Below are 20046 nucleotides of genomic sequence, written 5' to 3' on the forward strand. Positions count from 1 at the left end.
AGGCTACCCCACCGCGTTTGAGTCACTTAACAGCCATTGTTAAGCCCTGATGTTTTGCACTTTGACTGTCTGCCATTTTGAACGACGCGTGCAGCTATATATGACTGTCACTCATAAATTAAAATTACTGCTGCTCACAATTATGACTTTACACATGTCGTGCGACGATGCATTGAACACCTTGCTCCAAAGACGAAAATATTGGAAGATGTCTGGCTTCCGATCCAAGTACTATACACCTCACTCAAGCAAATTCCGTAAGCAATCGAGAACCGTACACCGAACCCACACATAAACTACGTACACGTTACCACATTTTAGCGCGATGTGGATACTTGTTTACAGTGTATGATATTGTAAACAACACGTCCTCTCCAAGGTGCAATGTAAGGTAGTTATTTCATTAATGGCCATCACCACAGGTGTAGTCTGTTTGCAGTGAAATGTACCGATGTACATTACATGAAACGCCGATAACAAGTTGAGTTTGTCAAAGTTAGCGCTCATCAGGAACCGCTCGTGCTTTTGTTCACTGGTCCAACTACTGAGCTTACCCCTTGTAACACAAACATATAATAGCGATTGGAATCTATGATCGTTTGTAAGACAGCTTTCATTTTAAGTTCGCTAAAATTCTGAGATTTAAGTGTTCAATTGGCAAAACAAAAAAAACCCTAAACAACAACAAAAAAACTAAAGCTCCTTCACAGTTATTTCGAACTGACAGGAATCAAGGAGAATCAACTAGGAAACTGTGATAATAAACATGTTTTCAGCTTTGTAAGAATGCGAGACCCAAATGCTATCTGACGTGTTCCAGTGAAAGGTGGCAACGTTTTTACGCGATTCGGTGGTTTTTTGTTGACGCCAGTTCTCATTTTTAAGAGCATTCGGGACTTTCTTAACGTATTCGGGGGTGTGTATTCGAGATGTATTCCGTCATCAATCAAAATACTCGGATATATCTGCAGAATCTTCCACCTGAAGTCCAGCAGCAATCGAGATACATTCCGACTCGTTCGAGAGATTCTGACAGGATTTTTAATTGGCTTGTCTTTTCTATTCTCCTTAGAGAATATGTTTCTTTACCCTTAACACTATTTCTAATTGTGGAACCTGACTGGTAAACAATCAGGATGTTTTCGTAAGATGTTTTCTGACTATAGTTACCAGGTTCGTTATTACTTCCCCGCCATGTAGCTGGAATATTGCTGAGTGCGGTGTAAAACTAAACTCACCCAAAACTCACGTTATTACTTCCCTTTTCACACATAGGTATAATAACAGCAGTAGCCAATGTAGCTGGGAAATGACCTTGACACAGCACGCATGTATTTTTGCAGCTGCGCAAATCAAGGGACAATTATCACTTCTGCATGGCCAAAGTCATCACGTGATACAGGACTGGGTAAATCTATAAAATATGTACGCCATGTTTCTGGTAAAATATTATTCGTATCAGATCACCTAGATGAATATTTTTTAGAACTTTTAAACATTATTTATTACATAGATATTGATGAAATAAATGATCACTTGCTACAAAACTCGCTACATGGGTGATGCCATGTTTTCCTGTACAGCCTACCTATCACAACCAACCATAACCAGTGTTGTTTTTTTTTAACGGGTCATCGTTTTCGGAGGATACCTTTTTTTCAGTTGTCACCCTCTTGGGAGGGTTGACGCGGAATTTCAAAACTTGTTAAAGCGTCATTGACCAATGAAATCAGGGTACTTTACATAAAGGTAAGATAGTTTTCGTATCATATATGCAACAATACAAAGATTATGTTTAATATTTGAAAGTCAAAGGATGAACATGCAGTTATCTTAATTCTTTCATTATAATGATACAAGATACACAATAGCTTTTCTTGCGTGAAAGTTCATATATTCGAAAGGAATGAAGATCTATTGCAGTAATATCTTGTGCAACCAGGGGCCCGTTTCACAAAGCTCTCGTAAGCCTAAGGTCTCGTAACTTTTCTCGTAACATTGGTACCTCCTATGTTACGGTATAGGAGGTAGTGATGCTACGAGAAAACAAACGAGATCTTAAGCTTACGAAAGCTTTGTGAAACGGGCCTTAGGATGGATATTCATTTTCTTCCAAAAACAAAAAGAGTAAATAGGTTGTTTGTAAAACAACACTTCGCCAAGCGCCGTGTAAGTTAGTCTGTCACACAGACCCTGAAACAAACATATCCAAGAAAGCCAGTGTAAGTCTACATTTGGTGGCAACTCTAGATGAAGAAAGTCTCAGGGCTCCATTTCGTTATAGTTTATGTTTTTTCACTATGATCTTTTATTCTTTTTATAAAACAGTGTATTCCAGAGACTAGTTGTTAGTCTACTTCTCAGTGTATAATGGGCCCGTGGGTTGTTTTCACTTAATCTCTATCTATGCTTCTCATCAACAAATATTGTTTTAATCAATTTTACAGTCAACAATGACGTGTTCTTTTTCATCAGTGAAAATCATATGTCTTAGAAATATGATATGTTTTTAAAATAACCACCTTGGGGCAATGCTTTCGTTGTGGCAGAACATTTCTGATTTTTCATTCTAAACCCCAATCATGCTTTTTCAGTGGCAATTTTCAGATGAAATCCCATCCAACCCACAAAATATCGACCCCAGGCATGCATCGATTTAATAAGCGCCAATGTATTTTCCACGTAGTATTTTACATTGATCCTGAAACCATCATTTAGGTTTCGCTCATGCTCGTCAGGGCAAGTGTAGTTTACTGTGTTAATGCAGAAATCCGACAGGTGAATATATGCATATACTCTGACTTTGTACTTTCATCGAATCAAAGATAGCGGTCTCTCTGACGGCCAGGGTTAGTAGGCATGTCCCCTGCAACCCATGACTTTAGCAAATCGAGTCCCGAGTTGCATGGGCACGTATATGCTACTCATGAAAGGTTTAGACTTACTTAAAACACTGATAATATGTTGAGTATGTGAGTTTACATCGAAAATGGATTCCTCTTGAGGGGAACCAACTGAAAATCTTATGCGGATGAATCGTACGAGGATCATGCATCAAAATGCTGAATGATGCATGCAAATATCGCGCATGTGAACAGCTGCGTTTTGATGTAAATGTTTATTCACCGCGTTTCATCATTTACTGACCTCAGTTCACGTGTAAACAGTTTACTATTTTGCAAAATCTAGTGCAGAACAGTTGAGTGACATATAAGTGTTTATATTAACACTAATGAGTCTAAACTTTTGATGGTAAATCGAAAGTATTATGGTCCCCTCGCATTGATTTTTATTTCTTCTTCATCTTCTTCTAACTTCTCCAGCAAATATCATCATCACGACATGCCATGCTGAATTAGCGTAAGGTCGCCCTGAGCGTGCGCGCGCATGCCGCTGAGACGGTATCAGCATCTTGAGAAAAATGCTCACCGTGGCACAAATCAATAAACTGCAAGGCAGCCGTAATTTTTAATATGTGTGGCAATTCGCTCTTCCTCCGTAGCAAAACCTCCATATGAGTCAGGACTCCGCAAAGAAATGACTCTCTCAGTTTGAAATTAAAGGGCTGGCGGAGATCGCATTTTATTTGTTCACAAACCGAATAGCGAAGTAGTCCCATAAATTGAGAACAAAACTGAAATAGAGTTGACATCTTGACAATATCTGATTCTGTGCGTAAACTTTGTTGTGTACAAAATATGTCTGTATGAAGACATGGTGGCGTAGTTGCACACATGGCCACCGGCTGATTTCGCATTGTATAATTATGAACAGTATGAATGAATGGATGGATGCTATGTATACAGCTAGAAATATGTTACAGAACATCAATCATTTTCATATGACTAGTCTGACTGCTTCATGGGCAGTGGCCAAGTGGTTAAGGTGCTCGTCGCGCCGAAGTCCCGCGTTCGAATCCGCAAACATGGTCACAACGTGTGAAGCCCGTTTCTGATGTCCTCCGCCGTGATGTTGCTTGAACGTTGCTGAAGCGGCGGAAACGTAAACTCATTCAGTGACAGCTCTAACTCTGGAAAACGACAGGGAATCACAAGTCTTATCTACATGATTTAGTCGCTATAACAGACTCACTGGATGGGACATGTTAAATGTTAGAGGACATTATACGAATGGATCTGTGATCACGGAAGACGGGGTCAGTCAACTCCATGGTCGCTGTGTCCTCTCCAACATTGCACGGCGGGACGACGGGGAACGCGGCGTTAAACAACACTCTTTTACTTTTCGAAGAATGTATGCACATGTAAATGTTTATAAATAAAATTAGTTGGGGGTGAAATTCGAAGCTGGGGGATGCATACATATGATTCAGTGTATACGCAGCCGATATATCCTGTCACCGAATCCTTCTAATGTTTCTTTCATACGGAAGGAATCAGAACCGCATCAAAGATCGTTTTGGCACTGGTTAAAAGGAACTGTTGCGGATCACATTAGTCAGCTTTAACACTACGGTAAATATTAGAAAAACTATATGACGAATCAATCACAGCTTCAAATAGTTATTTTTCGCATGATTATCATTAAATCTGAAAGAGTGATTATTTCTTAAACCTATCGATGAAAATGCATGCAGCGTTATCACACAAGAGTTATTATCGTTCAATGTTTAAACAGGATAAAATGCCGATGCATGTTATCTCTCGAAATAGCATGTATCGTAGATCCCTTTACAACTCACTTACATTTTTAGTGGTAAAAGCCTGGTCTAAATTATTGCCAGTATAACCAGGAGGGTGTTCAAGATGCATGTGTATAGCAATAGCCAGAGAGGTGTACTCAATATACTTTCCAGTAAATTCGGCCATAACATTAAAATATTTTTTTCATTTGAGTCGATGAATCTGCTTTTACTAAAAGGTTCGTTTCACAAAACTAATGGAACGGCGGCTTAGCCTTAGTGGTTCATGCGTCCGTTCGCTGAAGATCCGGGTTCGATTTCCCAAAGTGGGTACAATGTGTGAAGCCCTTTTCTGGACTCCCTCGCCGTGATATTGCGGGGATATGGCTAAAAGCGGCTTAAAACCATATTTACTAACCCACTCACATGACTAAAAGATGAGATCTTGTTTCATTAACAGTCGAGATTATTAGAAACAAAACAACAATTTATTCACTAAATCAATGCACAAAATGCACAAAATGCACAAAAGCGGGTTTTGTATTTTATTGTCCATGCCTCTGTGGATACGATGTAAATTGTTAGGGCACGACAACTTGTGACTTCAAAACAACGGGTGGGATTTCGGGAAAAAAAGTTTGATTATGGTTGTGGTTCTAGCTATACCGGTCAAAGTCGGGAAACACAGGAATGGGTTTCACATGTGTGAAATCGAAGCCGAGGAGTGAACACTTGATCAACTTGGCTTCCAGGAAGTGAATGCGTAATGTCCCTTTCTATGTATACGTGTATGAACCCTTTAAGCGTTATTGACCTGGTTCCATGGCAACCTGAAGCTTTGTCAGCGATAAATGCTGGCTAGTGTTCAACTCCAAGCCCTGCATTGTCAGAATACTTTTACACTTTAACCCTAGATGTTTATAAGACAAAGTGTAATTTTGGCTCTGTAAAGAGTATTTACCAAGTTTATATTTGCCGTTTATATATACAACATTCTAGCCACGTGTAGTGGCCGTTAGGGTCGTATGTAATAACAGATGTATTTCCTTCAACATGGAAATAATAATTTCTAGTGGAACGACATAATACAAAATAACAAAATGGTAATACAAAAGCCCAACACGAAGCAAGCACAATGTAAATATTTTCTTCAGGTGTCAGTCGCCCACCTCTCCTTGTCGTTAGTTTTCAGGTTAAATTGAGTTCTTCTTTGTTTGTACTAAAATATGCATTTTGAAACATATACACGTGTATGTATATTATGCATATTGTGGCGATACACGAAATGGGAACATCTTGGCTACTCAGATATTCTCAATGATAATCGTGCGTTTAGTCACTTAGTTACCGAACGTTTGCGAAGATTTCAAGTCATTTAATAACATATGAAAATAACAAAATGACCCCTAAATATAAAATATGTCTGATTCTTTTGATCACGCCTGCACTGGAGCTTTGCAGAATTGCATACATTTGTCCCGCTACTAGTAGCTGCATTTATAGGATTTACAATGTAATTGTACAGTGCTACGTGTCTTTGTTGACTTATATAGATGCTACTAATCACGTGACGTCTCACAACCGGTACCGCCCTGCATATTTTTGCAGTTTTTATACAGCGTGACTCAAAATAAACCGGGAGTTCTAATTCAAGAATTCCCGTCTCCACTTTATTTCACTTCTGCAATTACATCTGGTTACTTGCCGTTCAAATCATAACGTTTTCGTTAAATGCGTACTAGTCAATGAGCTACTCTATAACATATGACCTATATTTCCCAAGGCTGGAGAGAAACAGCGTTATAATGTCTGCCCGGAAATGGTCTAAACGGTTCAAAAGAAAATTTAATAAATGATTTAATCTTTTCTCTACCTAATCTAAGACTGTGTCGTTTTTTAAAAGGGGTCACTGATGTGTGTTATGATTTCGTCAGTTCATGTACTTTATTTCTAATTAAGTGACGTACGGACGGGATACGCAGTCAGCTGACATGAGAAGTCTGTAATCACGTAGACTAACATATAGTCTCCGACATAATCACTTTATTTACAAAATGTTTACTAAATCATGTTAATAAAAATGAATAAAAATGAGCCCAAAGATTTTCTTCAATTTCAGACTTGCCACACATTGTAGACTTGGATTGGCTATATGTGTTTCCGGTCTGTAGGACAAACTGCCGATCAGGGTGACAAGGTACATCTGTTAGGAGACGTCAAAAATACCTGAAGGTGCCTCGTCGAACGTTGCCTCGTCGAACGTATACACCATCCCAACCCGATAAAAGTCTATGTAATAGATATGATCGGATAAACTAGGATGCATCTATAATAAGTATACGGCGAGGATCCTATAAAATGCTTCAAAGCCTACCCACTGTTATCAACAGGCGTTGAGATATAACTTGACACTACGCTTAAAACTGGAAAGATGTAAACGCGTATATTCAAAAAAGAATAAGTTCTTGTGAAAATTTCTTCAAAACGTCTCCCAAGACCCTACAGAATAAAATAGTTTAAGTCTGAGCATTCTAGATAGCTTAAGCTTATTCTATAGTGTGATGTGTTTGGGGTGGCGTTTGGATGATATTTATCCAATATTTGTCGTTGAAGATATATATTTTCAAATAAGATAATCCTGTTTGATGGGCTAAATGCTAGACCTATAGTGACCAGAATATCACGCGTAATTTGACTTTGATACCTCTGTACTGTTGTTTGAACAAATGGACGGTTCCGTCACTGCTGTACTTCTGTCCTGATGCACCTGAAAAATCTGACGTAGAACACGGAAGTCTTTATCTGTTTTTTTTTTTAAAAATATGACAAAGATTTTCATAGGTAAATATTTGGCCTATCAAATGTTCTTCGAACTTTCTGAAATATGTGACTGACAGATTTCATGAAAATATCTTTTAATGTATACTGACAGATTTAATTTAAATACCTTTTAAAGTATATTGATAGATTTCATTAAAATATCTTTTAAATTATGCTGACAAAGTTCATTCAAATATCTTTTAAACTAAACATATAAAACTGACTATTTTTGAAAATGCCACTACTGTTATTATGTCTTCTACATAACAATTAATGCCATGTCTATGCCATAACATTATCAATTTCTTCCTTTAATTGAAACTGATTTGATTCATTTGTTTATGCTTGGATTTGGTAATGCAAGTATATTTGGTAGTAGAGCTCCAAGTAAGCATTATACGAGCCGCATTCTCACTATGACTGTTTGTGCTACATATTACCTTACAAGAGCATATCATGCTACATATTACCTTACAAGAGCATATCATGCTACATATTACCTTACAAGAGCATATCATGCTACATATTACTTTACAAGAGCAAATCATGCTACATATTACCTTACAAGAGCATATCATGCTACATACTACCTTACAAGAGCATATCATGCTACATATTACCTTACAAGAGCAAATCATGCTACATATTACCTTACAAGAGCATATCATGCTACATATTACTTTACAAGAGCAAATCATGCTACATATTACTTTACAAGAGCAAATCATGCTACATATTACCTTACAAGAGCAAATCATGCTACATATTACCTTACAAGAGCAAATCATGCTACATATTACCTTACAAGAGCAAATCATGCTACATATTACCTTACAAGAGCAAATCATGCTACATATTACCTTACAAGAGCAAATCATGCTACATATTACCTTACAAGAACAAATCATGCTACATATTACCTTACAAGAGCAAGTCATGCTACATATTACCTTACAAGAGCATATCATGCTGCATATTACCTTACAATAGCATATCATGCTACATATTACCTTACAAGCGCATATCATGCTACATATTACCTTACAAGAGCATATCATGCTACATATTACCTTACAAGAGCAAATCATGCTACATATTACCTTACAAGAGCATATCATGCTACATATTACCTTACAAGAGCAAATCATGCTACATATTACCTTACAAGAGCATATCATGCTACATATTACCTTACAAGAGCAAATCAGAATTGAAAGGAATTGTGTGGCTTGTTGGTCCCTTTAAGCAATAAATTGACAATTTCATAATTCTTTAGCCATGTTATATTTTTAATATACTTGTACTTTAAATGTACTTTCAGCTTGCATACGTATGGTAAGTATTTCAGAATACCATGAATGTAATCAACAATTCAGTGTAAAACAATTTTGCCAACATTAAATATGCACGAATATATATTATATTTAATTCATTTCCATTAAGTAACTGCTCTCCTCTCTACTAAAATCTCCACCCTGCTAAGTCAGGTGATCAGTATCTGTTGTTTCAGTTCAGTGCACTTCAATTCCTGGGTTATTCCATTATTTAGAAAGGGGTGGTGAGTTGTTGTTGTAACAATGACGAGGAAGTTTTGGGATGTGGAAGAAAATACACGACACTAGCAGTCGTTTACCGCTCCGCTCAATTATGATTGTCCGGGTATAATGCGGCAACGACAAGATTCAAAGCGAAACTGATGATCGAACTCACGACCAGCTGATCCGACATAACATGCTCCGGGGGTGATTTTCGTTTTAAGCCGCATACAGAAATATCACTGCTATATTTTTACGTCGGTTTGTACAAAATCGAAAGGAACTGGACAAGCATGAAACTGAACATCAAAGCCCAATGGTACTACTTGGCATTACTAGCACGTTGGACTTGACCGGCAATCACGGCAGGGTCAGTTGGTCTGCCATTGATAAGATGCCATCTGTCATCCTCAAAGACAACTTGGAGACAATAAGTTCCGCAGCATGTAACCTACTCACCTCGTTGTTCTAAAACCACTTTTGTATGTGACATTTATTAAATTTGCAATTTGCATTCATCAAATATAATCTTTGGGGCGATTAAGAAATGGACATTGATGCGAACGTGTCTGGAATATTCTGCCAGTACTCCTGACTGCCATTATCAAGTTACGGATCATTTAAAAATAAATAACGAGAACCCAAAGAGAAGGTTAGAGCTGGTTATTTTCCCCTAGCGACTTGTTGAAGAGGGCAGTCCATTACCGAGATTAAATGCAATGAAACACAAAAGACGGTATTCCACAATATGTAGCAGTCAACAAGCAGCGACGTAGGGGAACGGTATCAAACAGGAATAAAGCTTCAGTAAGCAAATTGCTTGGAGGTTTCAATTCTTAGGTAATGTGATGTATTAATATGAACAATTACAAAGACTTGTGTCAATAACATCATAGTGGTTTAATCTGATTTTTTTCTTGAACACTTGCGGGCTTTAATTGACAGCTCATCTCTACATCTGATGTCTGCGAAGAAAATGGGAAACTTTAGTCCTGTTCTGAGGAGTGGGTGAGTATGGTTTTACTCTTCTTGCAATGTCCTCCACCATTTGGAATTTCACATCCAGTCAGTCTGTAAGAGCGAGTAAATGATATTCGTCATTCCCTGTCGTTTCTGAGAGTTAGGGCAGTGAGTTTGGTTTTATACCGCTTCTACCGATATCCCAGCAATGTCACAGCGGGGGACACCACAAATGGGCTTCACAAATTCCACCCAAGTGGGGAATCGCACCCAGTTTTCGGCGTGGCGAGCGAACACTGTAACCAGTTCCCGCGCCCCATGGACCATCTTAATTTAGGTAGTCGATACGAATCTAAAGCTAATATGGCTTAACATGTAAACTGGTAACCTGTGCCTATATAATGTCTCTTTTCAACGTTCTCTACCCTATTACTTATGACTTACCGACTTACCTTTACCGACCTGGCAGTAAGTATGAAAGACAGGCTTCCAATTCTCCAATGTCAATAATAATCCTCCTAAGCATACCGACTCTCCTATTTCTGCCTTTCCAGAACAAAATACTCCGCCTTTGATTGAGAAATGTTATCGATTCATCGTTCACAAAAAATAATTCCCAAATGTCATTTGCACATTAAAATAGAATAAAATATTCCAGTATGTCCATAAAACGTGTTTTTGTGTTGTATGTTCGGATTCCAGTTTATATGCTTTAACGGTATTCAACAATACTATAATCACTATCAAACATGCCTCAATGCAAGTAATGGGGACTGGCGCACTTACAAATTTCGCCCGTTGTCATGGCATTATTCCTGAAAAGTAGTGCAGAGCAGACGACCATACTGTGTGTGAAATTTTCATTTATCTCTTTTAAAACCACTTAAAATCCAGTTCGACATTTCGTGACCTTTTCATGCATTTTTCTCCTCTAAACCCATTAAGCTAAATCTTAATGTCGATTGAGGATTCTACAATGCAGTTTGGTTCATGGGTCTCACAATATATATCTTTATCCCTGTCGTAGTCATTCATACATGTCAGCCGGAGCTATACACAACAAATCATGGTGATCAGGGCCTGTGTTTAACCAGTCTTTTGAGAATACACAGTTTTGAAATACGCGAACGTCACGTAATATGTCACTGCATGGGAAGATTCATTCACTTGAGAGTGAGTGTGTGAATGTGGTCGCTTTTAGCGATATTCCAGCAACATCATGATTGGGGACACCAGAAATGGGCTTCAAACATTGTACTTATGTTTGGACTTGAACCCTGGTCTTCGGCGTGACGAGCGAACGCATGAACCAGTTGGCTACCCCATCGTCTCGCATGGCCTTGAAAAACTCAATAACAATCATTGTTAAGCCCTGTTGTGTTGTATTGGGGGGTCGAACTCTGGTCTTCGATGTGACGAGGACACCACCATGCCGCTCTCACGGTACAGGTTTCCTGAAATCCGGGATGATCTACACCTGTATATAGTCACCCTGATGAAATGCACTCTGAGTCTTCAACTCTATCACCAGCCGCATAGTAAAGGCGTTGATTGTTTTCCCCCTGCTGTGACACAAAGCGGCAATATCTTTTAGATTATCGACTCGAGATCACGGTAATAAATTGTCGAATTGTCAAAGACACATCTTAACATTCAGTCTGGTTATCAAAATACAAACATAGATCTATATATTCCATATCATGAGGCTTTATTGTAGACATTTTAATTAATAACATCACAACGAAAAGGTCGAAGACGGTATTCAATTTAATCAGCGGAAAATACGCAGCATTCACTTACACAAAATGTTTTAACATGGGGTGATTTAATAAGGAGACACAGCGCATGGTCCCACTACAACATATGTATCTTGTACATAACATGTACATTTCACCACGTTGCAAATCAGTCTCTCACAACTCGCTCTCTCACTACCGCCGATCGCATGTCAGTACCACTACCGTCTTGTCATTTCAACTTCCTGCTGAAAACGTGAATCCAGGTTTTAATGTTATAAACTTATCACGTAAAGCGAAAAAAAACCACACGTGTATAGTTCTTGGTAACTGATTTGGTAACTGATAATATTATTTTTCCTGCGTCAAATATAAATACTTTAAAATTACTGACTACGAATTGAGCGTTGTGACTAATTCACATGTTCTAAAACGATTTAAAACGTCTCTCTACCACAAACAAGTAACGAAATATCAATATTAAAATATGCATCATTCATGACAAGCTGACACATCGTATGAGATTAGATTTATCGGCTGTGAACGTAATAATAACCTCTCTTGCTGAGCTCACTTCGACCTTCTAATAATGCACATTTCTTCAATACAGCGAAGGCCGACACATGTCCCAGTTCAGAATCGCTTTCATTCAATCACGTGACCGCCATCAAACACGTGACATATCCAGAGCAACAATTAAAAACACTCTCCCATGACGTCAACGAAAGGTGACATGACGGCGCAAGAATCTACTCGGCGACACAAGTATAAAAGCGTCAATGATCACGGCAGTGATCATTTGCATGATATGAGGTTTGTACGTCACACATTCAACGCATAATAATAGTAATCCATTTCTGAATATGCACTCATTCATTATCCTCGCGCTTCCGGAAGAAACCGGAATCGGAAGTGCACTCTCTCACAGTTATCGTTATGGAATCACGCAATGATACGTCTGTGATACAAACTTGATCCAGAATAGGTTTGATACTTGATGGTGGACTCCAATAGCTTTTCGTTTCCACAGCTTTCTCTTTCACTTTCACGGACTCGGCCGGGGTCTGAAGATTCGAGTTGACATCGGAGAAATTATAGATTGACGGATCGGAAATCTTTTTCGCATCTCCGTTGGGTTTGTTGTTACCAGAGTGTCCGTTCCTTATTCCAGTATCGCCCGAAACGTTTTCTTTCTCTTTCAGCTTGGCCTCTTCGGCTAGTTTTAATGCGTACTGTTGCTGTTTCAACCGTTTAGCCGACGGCGGGCGTCCGACTTTTCGTTTCCCCGGGACGACGATTTGAGGTTTGCGTCTACCCGGCGGGCCTTTTAATTTATGTTTGGGTTTAGGTTTTGGTGGTACCCAGCCCGGGGGTCGGGGGTATTTGGGAGGCCTCCCTGGGCCTCTTTTGACGGGAACTGGGGGTGGGAGGGAGTGACCACTCGTGGAGGGTCCGGCTCGGGGGTCACTTTTGTCCTTCCTGTCGCCTTCATTCCTGTCGCCTTTTTCCGACTTGGCTATTTCCTTGGCGCGGATGTTGGAGAGGACTTCCATGCTGCTACAGCTAGAGTCGTCGTCCATGTTGGAGTCTCTGTCGCGACGTCGTCGCACACTCGTCTCAGATTCTGTGTCGCTGTCGTCGTCGCTCTCATCAGAAACAGTCTGGAAATGAATACATAAATGAATCGGTATGCAATGCACTGACCTCGGGTAACATATTCAATGTTAAGAAACTTCCCAAACTGTTTCAGCAATATCACTGCGGGGGACACTAGAAACGGGATCCATATATTATATGCAAGTGACGATCGTACGCTTCAACCAGGCTACTTGTGTGATTGACATTTGGACATATATAAAACTAGGGGTCAGTATTGTTGAAATAAGCGTAATAATATTTCGGAAAATGGGACTTCAGAAGAAAACGCTTTATCTAATGAAATGTTTCAAGTGCTTTAGCAACAATAAGAAATCAAAATAGTCTAATAACCTGTTGCTCTGTCTCATGTTCGCAAGTTCAAATGTGTTCCAACTCAATTCGATTCTAAGGGTCTAAATCTTTTCCTATATAATTTACGCTGAGAATGGCTTTTCACTCCATAAATGTATGTAACTATATATCTGTTCACCGAGTAATGACATGTTTTATTACCTACACGTATTGATCCAAAAACAATATCGTTTCTCAAATTATCCATATTCCTGCTCTTCTCCCTAATTATTTATCAGATGACAAATACATATTTCATATAGAATAGTCATGTTTTATATGTCAGTCTGTTATGTCTCAGTCATGATCTGGTATGTTACTACAAGCCACATTGTGTGAATACAGTTGATTACAGTTCCAGTGGACCCGTTTCGCACAGACTACGTCTCCGGTAGTGAATATATACGGTTTTATTCTGCAACCCATTTCACACAGACTACGTCTCCTGTAGTGAATATGTACGGTTTTATTCTGCAACCCATTTCACACAGACTACGTCTCCAGTAGTGAATATGTACGGTTTTATTCTGCAGCAATATTCAGCATGACGAAACACAATAAACAGGCATACCAAACTGTACAAATATACGGAATCAAAACTAGAATTGGTCAGCACACTCAAACTCTTTAATATCAAGGAACCTCCAAGTTCACATCAAGCTGTATGACTTCTTTGGGTGGTATTTTTACAAGTTGGGAGTCAGACAGGACAAGGATATATAAATGAGTTCTTTAATTCTTGAGCACGACGTTTCGATACAGGTTCTTGTATTGTCGTTTTCAAGATGTGCTGTCAGTCTGTAAATAGGATGGATGTGACAACCCAGTGACAGACAGCATGAGCACCGTTCTACGCGTTCTGGATACGGTGACATATGTCAAACAAGTCAGCGAGCCAGACCACCCGATCCCGTTAGTCGTCTGGTACGACAGGCATTGCTTGGTAAAGACAACCCCCAACCCGGATCTCCAAGGGTGAATTTAAATCAGACTATTGTTAGTGAATTCCGGCGTCATTACACGCAATATTCTGTATCTGTGGCTTTAACTTGTTGTGATCATGATGACAAACACAACCAACATAAGGCAGACATGTGCGACAAGACGCTTTCGTTCATTAGTTCATGACGAACAATGCAGTAAAACTACACAACCCTGTTGCAAACAAAGACTAATTTTATCCTTAAAAATGTGATAAACACTTTTTTTATATAAAAAATGTCATTCTCGTATGTAGTCACTGGTACCTGATTATGTGGCGAGACATTCAAAATAACAGAAGAATGTTTTTATATCAGAATCATCTAATCTGGTTCATTATACTACTACCAACTAAAACTTCACAGAAAGGCAAGCCTTTATGTTTCTAAAATATATTTGGCTATTGGATCCATTTTACAGAGAATTGGTGTTGAATCAAAATTAGTATACTGGCTAACTAACAACAGCTAATTCCGCGAATGTCGCAATTCCGCAGCAAGTGATATATTCTGAAAATCTTAGTGAGACCGAGGTATCGCTGAATTCTAGGAAATCGCTGGCACCGGTTTAACTTTGCAGTAATTCATTCAGGAAGGAATCCAAACCCCATAACATGATTTCCAGTTTTATTACAGCTGTACCTTAATCAACATGCTAAGCGACACTGTGTAATCCTACCATAATCTCATTATACACAGGATTATACACTCTATTTTGTCTTAATAAGGTTTCAAAACACTCATTGCAGTGCAAGTTTTCTCATTCTAATAAACTGCTTCCTTATTCTAAGAAATTTAATTTTCTAATCGATAACAAGACGAATTAAAATCAAAGACTAAATGTTTAAATAACTGACTTGCTTTGAAGCCCATTTCATGTCACGTATCAGTTTGATCCGGAAGCTCCGCACACAATCACAGTCCTTGTGGGGTTGTAACGATATCATAGCGATATGATACGTGTCTTAATATTAAGATCTTGACACAAAACCGTTCAAATTAAACGTCACATCGGCGATATTAAAAGAAACATTTTGAAGAGAAAAACATCTCGACGATGGACAGCAAAAATACTAGAGCATCACAGACATGAATATGAAACTAGTACGTAAAACTAAAACATTCAATTAAAAAGGGAAATACAATATAAAACACGGACTATTGGTCGTCAACAGATGAAGGTATATATCACCATGCTAGGAACAATAGGGGCTCATATTACTGTTGCTACCTGCATGGACCCTAGATGGATTTACACCATTCCTTCAACCATGATACGGGAGATCCATTAAAATAGTTGCTTGTGGGATCCTGCACATACAAGACTAAGATACATTCTACACTCGTCTCCATCTTCCAAAAGGTTCAGGGCCATATTCTATAGAAGAGCTTAAAAGCAATGTAAACAAATCGGTACTGTATCCTTTGATGAACATTTTCGATAAACAAAGACAAATGACGCGAATGTAGCAATTCTGCAGGAAGTGACAATTTTGGAAAATCTTACTGCTATCAATGCATTGCTGAATTTGGGGAAATCGCTTGCACCGGTTAAACCCTGCAATAACTTATTCAGGAAGGAATCCCAACCTCACAACATGATACCTACAGTTTCATTAAAATAGTAAAATAATCTCCTTATACAAAAAATAATGTAAACATCCAAACAAAATCCACGGGACCCAGAAGGCCAAAAACAACACAGTGAAATATATATGACCGGATGATGGTCACCAGCTGTTCACAAATACGACCATTCCCATCGTACACACAACTTGCATACTACTAGCTGTCTGTCATACAGACCCTGGAGCAAATATATCCAACAAAGCCCACGCAAGTCTAGAAAATGTGGCATGTCAAGATTTCCACAGCTTCAGCAATGGAGAAAGTCTGATTAATGTTTTACTACAAACTTTCTGTAAAATATGTTCCTTTCAGAGACTAGTTGTTACTTTACTTGCATACTTGTACATATTGTTATCGTTTTGGTCTTTTATGGGGCATTTTATAAGTTGATGACTAATAAGAGACGTATGATATTCTGTCGATGACAAATTCTTAATTATATTGTGATGCGATGCGACGTTTTGGTATGGGTTCTTATACCGTTGGCAAGCCGGTATTAGCGTCGGTATAAGCACTAATCCTTGACAAAGGTATAAGACACTGTTCCGAAATGTTGCATCATAGTACAATAAAGAAGTTGTTAACCATAAACCCTATTAAATTTCTAATTATCGTATTTCATGAATACACTGCATACTGATACGCGTATTTGTACATGCGACATTCGTATTGAGCCACAACCATTGTTAACTCACAAACTCACATCAGACGTTGTACACGAAAAAATATTAGTGATCTCAACATTTTCTTTATTCCATACACAACGTTTCTGAGATTTTCCTTGCCGCCTTGTCAGATGAATGGCGAAGGGACAAGGAAAAGCCCAGAAACATTGAGTATAGAATAAAGACGTTGACATCTGTGATATTTATCTTATACTTGAATACCTGTATATGCCTGACCAGTTGGAATCCCTGTTATGACAAAAGAATATAATTGGTTCTTATTGGCTGGATGTCTAACGCTGCACTCGACATTTTTCCTCGTGCCTGCCAATCCAGAGGTCGACATCATGAACATCGATCTAATCTACGCAACTAGGATAAATAGGCATGTTTCAAGAAGACACAAACAGTTGACAGAATAACGATGCCTTTATCAGAACCGTCCTGTCGTGGACGACATTTACGTCATGATAAGAATGATTCTATACGATGTAATATTACCGTCAAGTAACATATTAGGTGATGAATATGCCTCATTATCCAAGTGTATTGGATACGGACAACACCTGTCTAGAAATTGCCACACTACACAACTGATTGTTGGCTATGGGAGTAATTTATTGAAACCAAAGAATTGCGTTAATTATGACTTCTTTATTTGCATGTGTTTAGGCATATTACTGTTGATTGTTTTTTTTTAACTAACATTAATTGTTAAACATTGTGCCACCTGGCTATGCATTAATTTATTTAACGCATCACTGACATATTTGTTTATGTGTAAGACACAAATGTGGTATAAGACACTACAGATATATATGAAAACTGGTTCTGAACCGAGGATTGCAAGGACAGTGGACGTTGAAAGGTGTATGGCGCATGGGTCTTCATGAAAATGCGTATTTTGTCAAGACAGCTTCAAATATAATGAAAATATGTGAAGTACAATTGCCCCAGCGACAGTTTAACAGGTTCTGCGGGTTTATAAAAGTACATAACATTCATCCCCAAAATTAACGAGACAATTCATTGTGTGATATTCACTCACAACGTCAATGTAAAGGCAGCTCGCGATAATGCGACATTGAAAAGAATGTGCTGGGGTGGGGGGTTAGTTAAAGTTTAACATCAGGCCATCGATTCAGCAATACGCAGCGTCGATGGGGCGAGGGTTTGGGTGTGACAGCGGATGTAGCATATTATTTCTATACCCAATTAAAGCGCTCTCTCTTGCAAGCTGCATACGTTTGACATAACAATTGTTTGACCTTAACGTCAAGCAAAAACAGGAACGAGCTTCATTTTCACTTAAAGTGTAAATACAGCTAAATAAACAACAGTCACAAACTGCAACACATTAACAGAAGACAAAATGATAAGCCGTATTCCAATCACGAAAGTTACTTTTTACATTATTTTTGTTTCTAAGTTACAAAAATTATTCAAAATGAAATGACAAAAGAGTGAGATATGAGTAAATATGAAAAAATATGAACATCAGTAGCATTCATGATACTGAACACATGCGATATCGAAGAAAAAGCAGCAAGAAGACTTCGTTTAATATCAAATATTATAAAATATACCTATGGAATTTATCTATGTTTATTTATCTATATCTATAGATCAATATATACTATAATTACATATATATACAAACATATATCCATATCTACATACATACGTGGATATACATATACTCCTACACATTCATAAACAAAGCTTCATTTAAGATACGCAAATGAACAGTTCGCGCATTCAACGTATGCATCAAAAATCATTTCTGCGGAATTTCTAAAATATGCAACAAATGTCACGACCCCTGAATTGTTTAATCTTAGCTTAAACAAGGTTGAAATTTCAAATCTGAAATTTGAAAAAAAAACCCAACAACTCAAATATTCTACAATATTTACCTGCAGTTTCTGTTTCTTGGGTTTGGGTCCCCGTTTTAAGCCAGTCGGCGGGTTGTCCCTCTGACTGTAGACAATCACAAAGCGGATCCAATTACAAAAATTATCAGGTGAACAAATTACACGCCAGAGTAATACGACAGCGCGACTTGAATATTCAGAACGGCCATTATAATCTCACAAAATCAACATACCTATTTTTGAAAGCTTCGATTAAACGCAGATCTAGAATGTTTTCAGCCGGCTCCCATGTATTGTGCCTGAAACACAACAAAGAACAGCGTCGAGCCCGTGTGCACAAGTAACAACGACCCCAGTATCCCACGAAAATAGGTGATAGCTACTTACTTAACAGACCAGCCTTTCCATTTGACGAAGTACTCTGTCCTTCCCTGAAATCAAAACACGAGGACGATTAGACACAATCATGGAGGGTGCCTTCGCTCAATCGACTCGAGCAAGGAAACTGGGATTCGTAGTCACCTACCCGACGTATCCTCTTTTTTGTGATGCACTCGGCAGCAAAAACTCGTTCCCCCATGTTCGATAGTTCCATAATGTGGGAGCCAAACAATGTGAAACGCGACCTTTGTTGACGACGCTCAGTTTATCTCGGCCCAGCTCATTCTCCATCCCATAATGCTCCGCGCGTGACGTCATGACTATCATTTTCCACTGTGCGAGGCTGGAAGTGAGACGGGTTAATGGAAAGACAGGGTTTCTACTCCCTCTCACGGCTGAGTATTGGGGTGAAGGGCTGGGATGTCTATGTGATCCTCTTCCCATATCATTGTCCTACTGATAGAAAATACTGTATTATTGGATTAAGGTTTTTACTGAAAGATATAATCATGACAACACATTCGGTGCTTGGTGGAAAATTTCCAGAGTCAAAGGTTTAAAAAAAATGTCAGAATCTCAACGCGTTATTCAAATTAATGACAATACGGAAATAATATACAGCGTTTGTGAAAGGTGTTGCCAAAGTAGGTTATGTTTATACGTTTTGAAGTGCGCGAGTATTTTTCATGAAAACATTTCGCGTGTGTATTGTCGGTTATATTCGATGTACGAGTTTTCGTACAGTTTAAAGTTAATCCTGCATTTGTAGCCTGTGGTACCTTTCCTTAAATTTTCAGTATAATTAATTATAAACAATCGATTTAAGAATTAAAAG

The 20046-nt window shown here is 38.5% G+C and overlaps 1 protein-coding gene across 1 annotated transcript; it reads right to left on the reverse strand.

Moving 5' to 3' along the window:
- Nucleotides 1-11708: 11708 nt before the first annotated feature.
- On the reverse strand, nt 11709-19529 carry LOC137284898 (chromobox protein homolog 8-like). The gene is made up of 5 exons (XM_067816934.1): nt 19357-19529; nt 19218-19261; nt 19064-19129; nt 18873-18936; nt 11709-13354 (listed from the first exon to the last, which is right to left on the reverse strand). Exons 1-5 carry the CDS (start codon nt 19423-19425, stop codon nt 12563-12565), a joined length of 1035 nt encoding a protein of 344 aa, XP_067673035.1. The 5' UTR covers nt 19426-19529; the 3' UTR covers nt 11709-12562.
- Between the last annotated feature and the right edge of the window lie 517 nt (nt 19530-20046).

This window comes from Haliotis asinina, chromosome 5, assembly GCF_037392515.1.
Source record: "Haliotis asinina isolate JCU_RB_2024 chromosome 5, JCU_Hal_asi_v2, whole genome shotgun sequence".
NCBI lineage: Eukaryota > Metazoa > Mollusca > Gastropoda > Lepetellida > Haliotidae > Haliotis > Haliotis asinina.